This window comes from Ranitomeya variabilis, chromosome 4, assembly GCF_051348905.1.
Source record: "Ranitomeya variabilis isolate aRanVar5 chromosome 4, aRanVar5.hap1, whole genome shotgun sequence".
Taxonomy (NCBI): Eukaryota; Metazoa; Chordata; class Amphibia; order Anura; family Dendrobatidae; genus Ranitomeya; species Ranitomeya variabilis.
This window is the reverse complement of record NC_135235.1, coordinates 329,762,540-329,779,006: the sequence shown is the minus strand read 5'-3', so window position 1 is coordinate 329,779,006 and position 16,467 is coordinate 329,762,540. Positions and strand designations below refer to the sequence as shown.

Genomic DNA, 16,467 nt, shown 5'->3' with positions numbered 1-16,467 from the left:
ATTTCAAGGTCCTGGAGTGGCCTAGCCAGTCTCCAGAACTCAACCCTATAGAAAACCTTTGGAGGGAGTTGAAAGTCCGTGTTGCCAAGCGAAAAGCCAAAAACATCACTGCTCTATAGGAGATCTGCATGGAGGAATGGGCCAACATACCAACAACAGTGTGTGGCAACCTTGTGAAGACTTACAGAAAACGTTTGACCTCTGTCATTGCGAACAAAGGATATATTACAAAGTATTGAGATGAAATTTTGTTTCTGACCAAATACTTATTTTCCACCATAATATGCAAATAAAATGTTAAAAAAACAGACAATGTGATTTTCTGGATTTTATTTTCTCAGTTTGTCTCCCATAGTTGAGGTCTACCTATGATGTAAATTACAGACGCCTCTCATCTTTTTAAGTGGTGGAACTTTCACTATTGCTGACTGACTAAATACTTTTTTGCCCCACTGCATGGGGCTCATTATGTATGGAGCATCATATGGGGCCCATGATACATGGAGCATCATATGGGGCTCATTATAAATGAAGCATCATAGAGGACCCATTATATATGGAGAATCATATGGGGTCCATTATATATGGAGCATCATATGGGACAGATTACATATGGCGCCCTTTATATATGGAGCATTATAAGGGGACTATTCTGTATGGAGCAATATATGGGGCCCATCATATACTGTATGGAGCATTATATGGGACTCATTATACTGTATGGAGCAATATATGCAGCTCATTATACTCTATGGGGCCTATGCTATACTGTATGGAGCATTATATGGGACCCATTGTATATTGAGCAATATATGGAGCCCATCATATACTGTTTGGACCATTGTATGGGACCCATTATGTATGGTGCATTATATGAGGTTCATTATTCTGTATGGATCAATATACAGCTCTGGCAAAAATTAAGAGACCACTGCAAAATGTTCAGTTTGTCTGATTTTTCTCTTTATAGGTATATTTTTGAGTAAAATGTAAATTGTTCTTTTATTCTATAAACTTCTGACAACATGTCTCCGAAGTTCCAAGCAATACATTTTGTATTTATTTTCTGAAAATGAGAAATAGTCAAAATTACAAAAAAACGCATTGCTTGCAGATCTCAAATAATGCAAAAAAACAAGTTCATAATAATTTAGAAACAACAATACTAATGTTTTAACTCAGGAAGAGTTCAGAAATCAATATTTTGTGGAATAACCATGATTTTTAATCACAGCTTTCATGCATCTTGGCATGCTTTCCACCAGTCTTTCACATTGCTTTTGGGTGACATTATGCCACTCCTGGAACAAAAATGTAAGCAGTTTCTCTTTGTTTGATGGCTTGTGACCATTGTCCTCTTGATTACATTCCAGAGGTTTTCAATGGGGTTCAGGTCTGCAGATTGGGCTGGCCATGATAGGCATTTGATGAGGTGGTCCTTCATCCTCACCTTGATTGACCTAGCTGTGTGGAATGGTGTATTGTCCTGCTGGAAAAAACAGTGCTCAGAGTTGAGTTGCCTTAGCAGAAGGAATCAACTGTTTTTCCAGGATAACCTTTTATGTGGCTTGATTCATACGTCCTTTGCAAAGACTAACCTGCCTAATTCTAGCCTTGCTGACGCATCCCCAGCCCAGATCATCACCAATCCTCCACCAAATTTCACAGTGGGTTCAAGACACTGTGGCTTGTACGCCTCTCCAGGCCTCCTTCTAACCATTAGATGATCAGGTGTTGGGCAAAGCTGAAAATTAGACTCATCAGAGAAGATTACCTTACTCCAGTCCTCTATGGTCCAATCCTTATGGTCTTTGGCAAACTTCAGCCTAGCTCTCCTTTGCTTCTCATTGATGAAAGGCTTTTTTCTCGCTTTACATGAATTGAGCCCAGCCTCTAGGAGCCTGTTTCGAACTGTTCTTGCCGTGCACTTCACCCCAGCTGCCATTTGCCATTTCTTTATAGGTCACTTGATGTCATCCTGCGGTTGCCGAGTTACATTCGAATAAGATGCCGGTCTGTAGCTTTGTTGTCCCCAATGTCTGCCACTTGACCTTGTTGTAATTGACTGCCATCTTAGAAATTTTAAGGATGGAGGCAACATGACGCTCACTGTGTCCCTCTGCTGGTAAAGACAGAATTGAGACCTTCTTTTCCTCTCTCAAGACTTTTCTTTTCAACTCCTTTGGCATGGTGAAAAGTTATTTTTTCATTCCTATTACTTTTGGGACATTACTAGCACTTTTTTTGCCATCCAGCTTGTCTTATTGCAAGAGGATTGTGAACACCACAGCAGTGTTTTTATACTTTTGTTTGTTAAATTTGGTTCAAGTGATCACCTAATCAGAAGCACTTTAATTAGAATGAGGTGTACTCTGGTTGGAATTCAACTGACACAGGAATGGAATGGCTGTCAGACATGTAGAAAAGCTGATTTTTATAAAACTGTGCAGTGGTCTCTTAATTTTTGCCAGAGCTGTATGAGGCTCATTATTCTGTATGGAATACTAAGTGGAGCCCATAATACTGTATGAATGACTATGTGGTGCCTATAATTCTGTATGGAGGACTATATTGTCCGATTTCTGAGCTATTTTAGAATTTACAATAGATATCACTCATGTAATGTAAGAAGTAAGTGAAATCTTTGGCATTGTACTATACCTATATTTCTCTGCCATATCTGTGCAACATAAATCATGGTATGTGTTAAAGGGGCCCTTTGAGACTCTTTCACCCGGGACCCACGAAGACCTGGAGCCGGCTCTGACCTTACAAGATGTTTGTAATAAAGGCTGAACGATTTCAACTCTCCATAGGAAGTGATGGATCCTAGTTCCTTTTCCTATCATTGTACCATTGCTCACCAGGGCTGGTCCATGCATGTGTGTTCCAGTGAGCTGGTAATTGCATTTCTTCTTGCTAAGTATTTACTTTAAGCTGTCAGTTTTGACTAACACACTCCCTTTAAAGAACAATTTTTCCAATCTGAATGCAATATATACCAAAATATTTTGAACATCATCCTAAAGAAGGGGTCTATTCTTTTATAGATCCCACATTGACTAGTTGATAACTAAAAGTAGTAAACAATGTACAGTACTAAATAACACTTCAGTGTTGTATTTTGCCCATTTTTTTCTTACCGTCCTTTCCGTTTTTCAGTGGGGTGTTATTTTTATACCAAGTAATATTGGGGGTGGGAAAGCCATTATTACTTTCACATGTTCCAATCTGCAATAAAAGAAATAAAAGATATACTTTCACCAAATTTTCCATAATGAACTGGACGCAGAGTTTTTTAAAGGTATTTTTTGCCTCCCTGCTGTAGTGATATTAACAATCAAAGTATTTGGCACCTAATAAGTTACTTTTCATTAAGTTCAAGTGATTGATACCATTTATTTTATACCGGGGGCATGCACTTTTTCCTCCTGTAGTACGTTGCCCAATTATAAGCATGGCTTTGAGCAGGTTTCTTGGTGTGTAACATATAATGACAGCATGATCTCCAGGTCTAACCTCCTGCATGATTAGAAAGTGCTGTGAGTAAAGAACAGATGACTAACACCTTTCAGATAAGGTCCAAAGTGTCGGGGAGGGTCAGTTCAGCTGAGTTTAGCTGTGTAACATTACAAAGCCTTCTATCAGCTCTCTTCCTCTTATAGCACTGTCACCTCTATTGTGCTGCCCCACCCCCCCATGGGTGTCTGGGTTAGAATAATCAAATCAGCCTTACTTACTGACTGTAGCATCAGTTCTGCCTCTTTGCTGCTTCCTGTCAGGCTTTGGTGACACGTCTGCAGCAGTGACATCATCCCTACATCATGTGGCTATTGCAGCCAATCACTGGGGTCAGTAGGCATGCCTAGGTACATTGCATGAGCATGCTAAGCATCACCACTGCAAGCATTTCAATAAAAACTAATGGAGATCGTCAACTCTTTCTGTGAACGTTTCTCTTTTCAATGCATGTAATACAAGTGGATTTTACTGCAAATCCATGAGAAAATCCACAAAAGTGAAAATAAAGCTTGAAATAAAAATAAAACTTGAAGGGAGTTTTGTGGAACATGACTTTTATGGCATTTCCACAAAATAAGCCATAAGGGTCTGATGGTTGGTGAACCTCCAACATTCCTGAGAACGGAAGTACCTAGCCTCTGTCAAAGCAGAGGAGAAGCTGCTTGCAAATACCACTCTCTATTATAGTCTGTGGAAGATATTTACTGCCTAATAGAGATCTCCTTCTTCTGGATTAACAATTCAGGATAAAACAACATTTTACTACCTTACTATTAGAGATGCACATATCAATTAGTCCAATGGCCAGGTTAGTAGTCTTTAGCAGCTAAACAGTAGGCTTGCAAATCTCTTTCCTTCTGGCATCACCGGCATGGCTTTTGATGAGTCTGGCTGGCACGACATCATCTGTGCATTACACCCCAATGACAATGTGGCGTCAGGCCAGCTTATCTGAAGCCACACTGGGGATCCCGGAAGGTAAGAGATTCACGAGCCTCCCATCCAACGGCCAGAGTCTACTCTCCTAATCGATGGACTCAATTGATCGGCCCAACCCTACTTGGTTAGATGAATTTTTTAAACAGCTAAAGACAATAGGTCTTTGGAAAGGGCTAAAACATCTTTATATTTTGGTAATATTTCATTAAATAATAAATATCAATAAATAAAGCAGATATAAAAATGGGTTAGCACAGAAACAAAAACAGGTGGGTATTCCTGGATTATGATATAATATGATACTCAGTCAATAGTACTCTTTATAGATATTGCAAAAATGATGGCATGATGAGGGGTAAAGCATAACTTTTATATCTCTCATATGTAGATGTAATGTCACATATATCTAAATATATAAGAACATAATATAATAACATAGCCTGAAAATTGATGAGATGACAGTACAATAGACTATATAGAAAATATCTGTGTCGTACTAGCAGTCTATATCAGAGCAACAATATATATTCTTAGACCTCAATACCAATGACTTGTAATTACACAAATAATAACATATTGAGAGATAATAAACTAAAACAGATTATATAATCAGTGTATTGGATCATATAAGAAGCATCAATATAAGAATAGGGATCCTGGAAGAAGCATTTCATTGCGAAACGCACGTCGGTGCCGTAAGTTCCTGGATTCCTACAGTTCAGGTTATGTTGCCTTGATATGTGTTACTATTGGTATAGTTATGGCTTAAAAACTTTTTTAGAGGGTTAACAATTACTCTATATATGATAACTTGTTATTACTATATGGATGTGGAGCGCCCCCACACCGCCACAGGGCCGAGGGGTACCCGGAGCCGGGCCTCTGAGTTTCAGTCTTGGGGTTGTCACGGTGGCTAGGCCCGGTCCGTGGCCCTGTCTGTCAGTGGGGGACGTCCGGTGCAAATAGTGGTGTTGTAACGGTGCAGTTGTGGGGTGCAGGTCGCGGTAAATAACGAGGACACCAGGTTGCAGTCTCTTTACCTCTTTACTGGAGATCTCTGAGTCCTCAGTCCAGAATACGGTTCACCAGGCTGCGCAAGTCCGGCCGGTCCAATGGCACCTCCAGAGTTCACTTCACAGGTGGAAATCTGTGCCTTCCTTCTTAGCGCTATGTGTTGTAGTCCTTCCCTGCTGTGCTTACGGAAAGTACCCCACAACCGTTGTGTCTGTTTCTTAAGTTCCCTCACAACTCGATTAAATGATGTTCTTCTAATCTTCCGTCCCTTCCTGATGTTACAGTTAGAATGGCACCCGTTTGTCGGATAGGCCTGGAGTTCTTCCGGGACCCTAGAGACGCCCCTCTCCCGCAATTGCCTCCCAAGACTTCATAGGTGATATGTGTTAGACAGCCCGCCTTAAACTGACTGCCCTGCCGCTGTTTGGAGTATGGCTTGAAGCTGTATGCTATTCCACTCCCTCGGCGTTCCGGCCACCGGTAGTGCGCCTCAGTAGGATGTTGCTCCGGTCTTACAGCATGACCCCTACTGGTATTCTCCTTTCGCTTGATCTCGTTTCTCACTCAGCACAATCTATCTCGCTTCTAGTCCTTTCTTAGGGCACCGCCGCTATGCTGAGCAGGCACGGTCCCGTTACGTTCTTTCCAATGCCAAGCCTCTGTCAGGATCCCACCCCTGACAGAGGCCCTACTGTCTCTTTCTCCACAACACCCTCTGCCACAAGGTGTTGCTTCGTTCAATCCAGTCAGCTTTCTCTTCTAACTTCCTGCCTGACCCCCAGTTTACCCACTATGGTGGGGAGTGGCCTAATGAATAGAACCCTTAGCTCCCCCCGGAGGCCCAGCTGTGAAACATATTGGTGTCTGTGATACCTGCTCAGAGGAACTCCTTCAGTGCCATCGAACGCACCATGGCTCCCCATAGTGGCGGATCCACAGTACTGCAACGACCAGGACTCTGGGGCGCTGCACTCCCCCCTGGTTAAACACAGTACTCCGGGACTGGGAAGAAAACAACAATACAAGTTAGCAAAAAGACATACAATTTTGTTGAGTGCAAAACAATAAGTATACTTGAACAGGCTTCCCTTTATGGGAGGTGAGGACACTTTTAACGTTACAAACATAATTAAATATCATAGCAACAGGCTCCAATTAACTCTCATTACCCAACCGGGTATTCTACTAAGTGCAAATTTTGTGAACAATAATTTAACATTGCCTTTAAGGATTCACACTCTAAATCCACTAAAGACCTTCCTATAATCACATTATAAGGTATTCTAACTTTTCATTCGCCTTCTTTGGAATCTGCAGGACCGCCTGTCCTATCGGCGCCAGACCTACTGCCTCTCCTTTCTGTTACAGGACCGCCCCGTTCAGCCAGGGCCTACTGCCTTTTCAACTACTATACATAGTATAGAACATAACTTTACTTTCAATTTGAGAACACTGAGCCGGCTCTACTTGGCTCCTATAAGGACTCGCTCCCTAACCCCTACGGGTTCACTCTCTGTCCTTAGTAACGAACTAACTTTCTATGGGGACTCAGGGTTTACCTTCTATCCTCACCTTCGTTATTACTTCCTTTCTTTCAACTATGCAGGACTCTAATTCTTCCCCTACGGGCTCTCTGCATCTTTCCTTTTAAAGAACATTATCTAGGTTTCACATTTCAAACAGATTAAACACACATAACTTTTCTTTACGCATAACAGTTACATTTCTTCCAGAGCATCATCATATTACGGTTCTAAAACAGTATCACTTTCAAGTTTAGGTCACACATCCCCCTTAAGAGGGGATCAAGTCTTTCTGAGGTAGCTCGTCTTCTCAGCCTACCAGTCTTTGCTCAGCAAAGGTTCCAGAACGGTATCTTCGCAAAGAGTCTTTAAGTAAAACCAATAGAAAGCGCCTTTAAGAAGGTGCAAACTATTTACACGAAAGTTTGGATCATGCACTGTTCATGATTTCTCAGTTTGTAAAACTTATGCAAAAACTGGTAGGAAAAACAAACAATAGGGATCCCGGGTCAACTAAGGGATCCATAAAGAGTTAACCCTGAACGGGTTTAGCAGCAAACAGTATACAAACAGTTAACGGACAAAACTATTTACATTTTCAGGTTTCCGAGGTTTACTCTTGCTCAGGTGACCGGGGGTCCGGGCCTCCGGCTGCTGTGGCGCCGGTGCCCGTGGCCCGAACGTGAAGGTGAACTCGGCTGGCCAACTCGGTGGCTGCTACCAGGCGCACCGTTGCGATGGTGACAAGGTCGGGTGCTCCTGGGACCAGGTCCGGGGTAGTGAGTGTCGCGGCTCCAGACATACACCGCCGAACGTTCCGTGCATACCACCCGAGCGGGTTCTGGTGACGGTTGTAGGTCACCTGATCCCCCTTTTGCAACGGTTCTCCGCCTCGGCCACAGCAGGGGGTCCTTACGTTACAGTGCGCAACAAAAACATCAGTATCCAATCCCGGCTCATGTATGAGGCCCCATCCCCTTTTTACATGGTAGGCCAACACAGTTCCCCGCCTGACCGCGTCTCGGTCATCCCATGCCGGAGGGGATTGTTGTACTTTCAATGGACCCATCAACTCGACCTCTTTCCGTCCTTCCCAATGTAGGATCAAGCACTGTCTATATTGTTCCCACGTAAGCACCGCAAGAGTGAATCCGTTCTCCCGGGATCCATCTGTCCCAACCCAGGGGTTGTCCCACCGAAGAACTACCCCGTCTGGGCTCACATCCACGGGTTCCCCCATTCTAGTCGGCAGCGGTGGCACCATCCTTCCCAGGGCATCGAGGGGTAATACCATTAACCCCGCCGAGAAGCGTCGACCCTCACTGAGATGGGGGCCGATCGTGGAAGCGGGTTCGTGGGGGGGCGCAGGGGCGCTTTCCGTACCTGCGCCTGATGTGGTTCCATCGATGCCGATCTGGTCCATTAACAAGGCTGCTGGAGTCGGCCGCAGCCCGGACCGCGGCTCCTCCGATGGGGTCCCCGAACGCTGTTCCGCTCGCTGGTTCCTCCGCCGCTGACTCCGAGGTCGGGATTGGGTGACTCGGCTCCGCTATCTGTTCCAAAGGCTTCGGATCCGCCGGCTGTAGAGGACACAGGTCCACCTCTGGTGAACGAGGGTAAGCCGGGACTGCTCCTTCCCCGTTCCGGTACTTGCCGTTCATCATCGCGGTCTGATAGTCGGTGGCAGTGCATGCATCTGACTCCGCCATTTCTCCGAGGTCGGGCTTCTCCATCACCCGCTTCCCGCCGTTGCAAATCAGGAGGTTGTCCTCTGCTTTGGGGCAGGTCATCTCCTTGCAGCCAGAAGCGCAGGGGGCGGTATCCATTTCTCGCGCCATTCTGGTAGTCTCCTCCCATAGCACGCCCTCCTTCTTCTCCTGCGCTCTCCTCAGCGCTGCAATGGCGGCGGATTTTGGCGGCAACTGGCGCAGCACACAGTCTTTGCAATAAAGCACAGTTCAAGCACAACAAATCACAGTTCCAAGGCACACATGACCTGATTCTTCAGGCTTAAGTAGATCCTGTTCGTGATGCCAAGTTGGAGCGCCCCCACACCGCCACAGGGCCGAGGGGTACCCGGAGCCGGGCCTCTGAGTTTCAGTCTTGGGGTTGTCACGGTGGCTAGGCCCGGTCCGTGGCCCTGTCTGTCAGTGGGGGACGTCCGGTGCAAATAGTGGTGTTGTAACGGTGCAGTTGTGGGGTGCAGGTCGCGGTAAATAACGAGGACACCAGGTTGCAGTCTCTTTACCTCTTTACTGGAGATCTCTGAGTCCTCAGTCCAGAATACGGTTCACCAGGCTGCGCAAGTCCGGCCGGTCCAATGGCACCTCCAGAGTTCACTTCACAGGTGGAAATCTGTGCCTTCCTTCTTAGCGCTATGTGTTGTAGTCCTTCCCTGCTGTGCTTACGGAAAGTACCCCACAACCGTTGTGTCTGTTTCTTAAGTTCCCTCACAACTCGATTAAATGATGTTCTTCTAATCTTCCGTCCCTTCCTGATGTTACAGTTAGAACGGCACCCGTTTGTCGGATAGGCCTGGAGTTCTTCCGGGACCCTAGAGACGCCCCTCTCCCGCAATTGCCTCCCAAGACTTCATAGGTGATATGTGTTAGACAGCCCGCCTTAAACTGACTGCCCTGCCGCTGTTTGGAGTATGGCTTGAAGCTGTATGCTATTCCACTCCCTCGGTGTTCCGGCCACCGGTAGTGCGCCTCAGTAGGATGTTGCTCCGGTCTTACAGCATGACCCCTACTGGTATTCTCCTTTCGCTTGATCTCGTTTCTCACTCAGCACAATCTATCTCGCTTCTAGTCCTTTCTTAGGGCACCGCCGCTATGCTGAGCAGGCACGGTCCCGTTACGTTCTTTCCAATGCCAAGCCTCTGTCAGGATCCCACCCCTGACAGAGGCCCTACTGTCTCTTTCTCCACAACACCCTCTGCCACAAGGTGTTGCTTCGTTCAATCCAGTCAGCTTTCTCTTCTAACTTCCTGCCTGACCCCCAGTTTACCCACTATGGTGGGGAGTGGCCTAATGAATAGAACCCTTAGCTCCCCCCGGAGGCCCAGCTGTGAAACATATTGGTGTCTGTGATACCTGCTCAGAGGAACTCTTTCAGTGCCATCGAACGCACCATGGCTCCCCATAGTGGCGGATCCACAGTACTGCAACGACCAGGACTCTGGGGCGCTGCAGATGCTTCTTATATGATCCACTGCACTAGGCTTTATTTGTGATATGCTTTTTGGCTTGACTAATTGAAGATTGAGGATATTGGTGTATTTAGATAGATGTCTTATAATGAACACTATGGCCCGATTCATCATTTGCATTTTTTAAGTCATTTTTTGTTTTTATGTGGTATTTGTAAGGCACACGATTCATGAATTTTCAGCAAAGTCAGAAATGGTCATTATTTTTGTCTTGTACCTTTTTTGTGAATGTTTAGTCCATAAAGGTGCACGTTTTGCAAGATGGCACAAAAATTGTGAAAAAATATCTCGTGTACAAAAAATTACTCCAAGTGGGGACTGATGTACGAACATTTGGAACAATTTTGAGATTTTTCAAAAAGTACAGTAACTGAAAACATCTGGAATCCATCTATTCCAGCCATAATGAAGACAAGACAGACAGGTTTCTAGGTTAGCATGGATGAAATGGCTCAGTCCTAGGACCAGCAGAATCTTTCTTTAAGTCCTCATTCAACCATACATGTAGTATTCACGATTTTCAAGGGTAGAATGAGCAGCCATTACAATCTATGGGGCTGTTCACATTTCTGTGTTTTTTTGTGAACCGTGTGTCCATGCAAAAATTATGGAGATATCACAGATGACAAGTACCAATACAAGTCTATGGGTCCGTGATAAACACATTCTGCACATGGATGGCATTCATGTACAATCCGTGTGTTGTTTGTGATCAACAATGTACTGGGTAGGAGAAGATTTGTCAATTATTTCTTTATTTTTCCATATGTGAATAAACTGATGGTAAAAATTATCTCGCGGATGAAACACTGATGAAACTCGGATCCAGGACACTGACAAACACACATGAATGAAGACAGAGCTATGAAGGAGGCCTAAATTTAAACTATTTGTGACATTTTTCCCACAGAATTTTCATTTACCTGAATGGCCTCATCTGATATTTGAATTCCATTTTCTTCCATTGTGATTTCTGGTTCATCAGGAGCCTCTGTGTTATGAAAGAACCACAATTAGAAAATTACTTTACCGGGAAGTGACATTTCTTAACTCTACATCTGGTCACTGAGGAATGAACACGCTATGTGTGGACCATTCTTTTGTACATTTTACTTTTAGGATAGAAGAGAGTTAGTTGTCAGAGTTATATGGTGGATGCTGGGGTTGCAGCTGCACCACAGCCCTGGAGCCTAGGAGGTCCCAAAAAGTTCTTCTGACCCATATAAGAAGCCCAATTCTATTACTAGCAGGGTATTTTCCTTCTTGCATTGGGTGCCAACAAGTCAATTTGCCTTTATCAGGGAACTTTGTTTCTGTTCAAATCGGCATTGTCAATTCTATTTTTTAGCCAATCAGCGCTAACAAAGTTCTTGTGATATTTGCTTTTTTGTGTTGCTGTTTAAGTTGGTACTACTTCACCCACCAATAAAATATTGGGTATAATTATATTTGTGTTTTGACGAATATTTCCTTTGACAACGATGGCTTAGAGAATTGCTCTATGAGCTAAAAGCTCATGTTAAAAATCGCACTGCTATCTATCTATCTATCTATCTATCTATCTATCTATCTATCTATCTATCTATCTCAATCTATCGATTATATACAGATAGCATTTGCACTGCATTCAGATGTAAATCGGATGCTAGGTGTGAAAAATTGGATTGTACTCGCATGTCACTCGTCCGTTTTTTCAGTCCTGGTATTGGAACTTTTTTCACGCATATGGGTATGAGCCCTTAGGGATGGTTTTGGGGAATCACTCATCAGTACTGAGGTGTACAGAGCCTCTTTCCATTACAAAGCTTTTCTGCACTTAGCACTCACTGTAGACTTTGAGATGCACTTTGCTTTCTTTCACTGCACCATTTTGGTCTTCAACCCGACATATAAATAACTTTTCATCCAGTAATTGTATGTTCTCAATCACAAGTTGCATATTCTTGTTCACGCTGACACGACTTTTCATGTCCGTTTCCTCTATGGATGTTCCTTTTGGCCCAGTGGTAGAAATCATGTGATTACCATCTTTCTCCTGTCAAAAAGACAAAAGCAGCAATTAACTAACGACATCTTATCTCACAGTGCACATGTGTAGATTGATTCCAATTACTTTTACTAGTAAATAAAGTTTTATTTAATGAAATGTATTCATGTTATGTTTTTGGAAATCTAAGATGACACCTGATATAGAAACTGTTCACACTGGGTTTTTTAACTACTCAGAAAACTTGAGTTTTTCAAATTGATTCAGGAAAGTCTCCTATCTTGGGGTATGCCCACAAAACATCTTTAAGATGTTGTTGCAGCTGACGAGGTTTTTCTAGGCAAAGCTGGCAGTTTTGGTATTTTCGCCACTGCCGTAGTAATTTTGTTTGTAATTTAATCTGTAACTGTCGGTCTGACATTACTGTGCAATATGTTCACATTTTGCGTCGGCTTTGCAATGCGTTTTTCAGGCAGATTCCAGGTATAATCCATCTGAAAAAAGACGCTGTGTGCACATACCCTTCTTTGAGGAGGCTTTGGAGCAGAAATTGGACATGCTGCTTCAGGAAAAAAGCTGTTGATTTTGCTGATGTTTTTGCTATGACTCCTTTTTCCAGCGTCTTTTTGCTTTTATTTAAATGGTATCTAGCCAGTGGCTTCTTGGCCTCAGGGAGTCTTTGGATGAGTTTTCTTTTCTTAATGTTCACAAGTTCAGTATTTGCTCAGTATTTTACATTTGATAGCCAAAACCAGGAGTGGGTGATAAATACAGAAGTGGTTGTGTTTCTATTATACTTTTCCTCTGATTGTTCCACTCCTGGTTTTGGCTTACAATCTTCAAAAGATGAGGATCTCGGCCAGGTAAGGAGAAACTTTTTATACTGAAAGCTGCAATATGGGTGCAGAATGGGAGATTATATAGGGCCAGGATGGGATTTCGTATGGGGACAGGATGGGAGTTCATATGGGGATAGGATGGAAGTTCATATGGGGATAGGATATGATTTCATATAGTGCAAGGATGGGATTTCATATGGGGCAGGATGGCAGTTCATATGGGGCAGGGTGGGAGTTCATTTGGGGGCAGGATGGGAGTTCATATGGGGCCAGAATGTGAGGATAAATGGTGCCAACATGGAAGGACATGTGGGGCCAGGATGGGAAATCATATGGGGGTAGGATGGAGACACATAGGTTCAGGATGGGAGAACATATTGGGGCAAGTTGGAGACTTATAGGGCCAGAATGGGAGGATATATGGGGGCAGAATAAAGACACATAGGGCCAAGATGGGAGGACATATGGGGCCAGGATGGAGACGTATGGGACCAGGATGGCAGAACATACGGGGGCAGAATGAAGATACAAGGGGCCAGTAATGAGACACATGGAGCCAGGAATGAGACACATGGGACCATAAATGAGACATAAAATTGCCAGGAATGAGACACATGGAGGCGAGAAACAAGATACAAGGGGTCCAGGAACAAGACACAAGGGGGCCAGGAATGAGATACAAACGGGTAAAGAATGAGACACAAGGGGGCCAGGAATGAGACACATGGGGCTTGGATGGAGGATGTTATTACAGGAAGGGGGCATTATGTGGGACATTATTATTGTAAGTGCTAATTAAAAGATATTTTACTGCTGTGATGAATTTTATTTTTGAGGATACTGTTTTCAGTGGGGGGAGGAATTGTTACTGTGTAGAGCGACACTTTGTTGCTTTTTTTCGTCATCTGGTAAAGTGTAGAAGTTGTTTTGTGCAGAAATGAGTCCTGGCTAAAAGAAATTATGGCGGTCTGTGCTGGATGAAGAAGAAAGGTGAAGATAAAGGACTTCAACTAGAATCATGACTGGTGAGTCAATGTATTACCTGTACACTGACACTATATAAAGAGCTCCTGTGTATAATGTCACCGGTCATCCTTGTATTACCTGCACACTATATACTCACTCATACTTCCATATAACACAGCCGAGTGCTTTGCGATGTTTAATCGGATAGCACTAACTCCATTGTTATATTATGGTGCAGTGCACATCAACGATTATTTTCTCATGGTGATTCGGCTGCATGCTGCGATTGGCAGCGAGACTGTGCTCACTTGCACCCATACAAGTCTATGGGTGCATGTGAAACATCAGACTGATGCCAAAACAGGCAATGAAGAAATGGAGAAATTATTTTCTCTGTTTCCTCCGCACCTGTGCTGTGATTCTCTGATGCAAGAGGATCGAGCACAGAGCATTGATACTCAGCTCACCTTTGCAGCAGAGCAGAAGCCGAGTGTCATTAGCATATCACATCCGATACTATACGCTAGTGTGACTCCAGCCAGGGGCAGACATATCGCATGTGCAGCCGGTGCGTCTGCACTGGGGCCTGGGGTGGAGGGGGCCCCTGCAGGGCGGCAAACACTGAGGGCAATCTGGCCTGTTTATCTGGCCCTGAGGCTTCAGGGGGGCCTGGCCATATTGCCCTCGCGTGCGGCGAGCAGGGAACAATCCTTGCAGCTCCACTGCTCACAGGAGAAAATGACTGCAAAGCTGAAGGGATCCGTCCTGTGTTTCCTGTCCGAGCTTCCTGTCTGACACAGCTGCGTGGCTGGATGACGTCAGCATTCAGCTCCCATCTGTGTCTGATAGAAAGCAGCCAGTGATGACAATGCTGCAGCTGCTGGGGAATGTGCGGAGAGGTGAGTGGTGCTATGTGTGTGTGTATGTGTGTGTGTGGGTGGTGGAGAGGGCAATGATGGGGTGATAGAGATGGCAATGATGGGGCTAGTGGGGGAGAAAGCAATGGTAGAGGTGGTGGAAAGGGCAATGATGGGAGTGGTGAGGGAGTAGGCAATGATGGAGGTGGTGGAAAGGGCAATGATGGTGGTGGTAGGGTAGAAGGCAATGATGGCGGTGATAGAGTGGGCAATGAAGGGGGTGGTGGGGGACAAGGCAATGATGGAGATGGTGGGGGAGAAGGCAATGATGGAGGTGGTGCAAATGGCAATGATGGAGGTGATGAGGTGATGGAGAGGGCAATGATGGGGTGGTGGGGGAGAAAGCAATGATAAAGGTGATGGAAAGGGAAATGATGCAGGTGGTGAAGAAGAATGAAATGATAGAGGTGGTGGAAAAGGCAATGATAGGGGTGGTGGGGGAGAAGGCAATAATGGAAATCGTGGGGAGGACAATGATGGAGGTGGTGGAGAGGGCAATGATTCGGGTGGAGAGGGCAATGATTGAGGTGGGGGAGAAGGCAATGTGGGAATGGTGGAGAGGGCAATGATGGGAGCTGGTGGAGAGGGCAATGATGGGGTGGGGAAGAGGGCAATGATGGGGTGGTGGAGAGGGCAATGATGGGGTGGTGGAGAAGGCAGTGATGGTGAGGGTAATGATGGAGGTGGCAAGAGGACAATGATGGGATGCAGGAGGGGAGGAGGACAATGAGGGGTGTGGGATTAGGATGAGAGGAAGGGGAACTTATAATGGAATTACGAACAGGGGGAGGGGAGGAGGATGTCAGATATGGATGTAAAATTAATTGGGTGGTAGATTAGAGTGCTAAGCCCTTGATATCATCCTCCTCAATCTTACAATTCATTGAGATGCTATTGGGGACTTAAAATTTATTAGGGATTGGGAAAGGAGGTGGTAAGGTGCATAGGACACTTTATAATGAATTGAAAGGTGGGAGAAGAAGCTGTCAGGGACTTGTAATGAATTGGGAGGTGGCGGAGGATGCTCAGTACCTGATAGCATCTTCTCCCACCCCAAAATTCATTTTGATGCTGTCAATGACAGGACTAATGCTATGCGCCCATTTTCAGGATTTCCAGGAGAAAATTCTGCTGCATGTCCTAATGTGTTGGCAGGAAGAAAGTTGCATAAAACACATTTTTTTTTCTACATTTTTCCCATGCTTTCCATATTTTCCCCCATTAGTATGGGTGAAATAGACTGCAAGAATTGACATTATGCAGATTTTAATCTGCTGTAAATCTGCAAGGAAAAAATAAGCAGCATGTGCATGAGACTTCAGGGATCTCATTCACTTTTCCTGTACTGTAAAACCTTGTATATTTTCCGTGTGTACATAGCCTTACAGGTAATTGTGGGTAGTCACAGACTGAATAATTTATATTATTGTGAGTCAGAGATTATAGTTAATGGGGGCACAGTGCTGCTTATCACTCTATATTTTTAATGGTAGGGTACATATCTGTATTGAGGGGAGAGACACATATATGTATACAATGTATGTGACCA

General features: G+C 44.4%; 1 protein-coding gene across 1 annotated transcript in view; it reads right to left on the bottom strand.

Moving 5' to 3' along the window:
• MCAM (melanoma cell adhesion molecule) overlaps positions 1-16,467 on the bottom strand; it is a 119,768-nt gene that overhangs the window by 40,838 nt on the left and 62,463 nt on the right. Inside the window, exons 3-5 of the mRNA XM_077250512.1 lie at positions 12,037-12,244; positions 11,133-11,200; positions 3,144-3,231 (exon numbers count right to left, since the gene is read on the bottom strand). Coding sequence (XP_077106627.1) covers positions 3,144-3,231; positions 11,133-11,200; positions 12,037-12,244 — 364 coding nt within the window. The remainder of the gene's footprint in view (positions 1-3,143; positions 3,232-11,132; positions 11,201-12,036; positions 12,245-16,467) is intronic.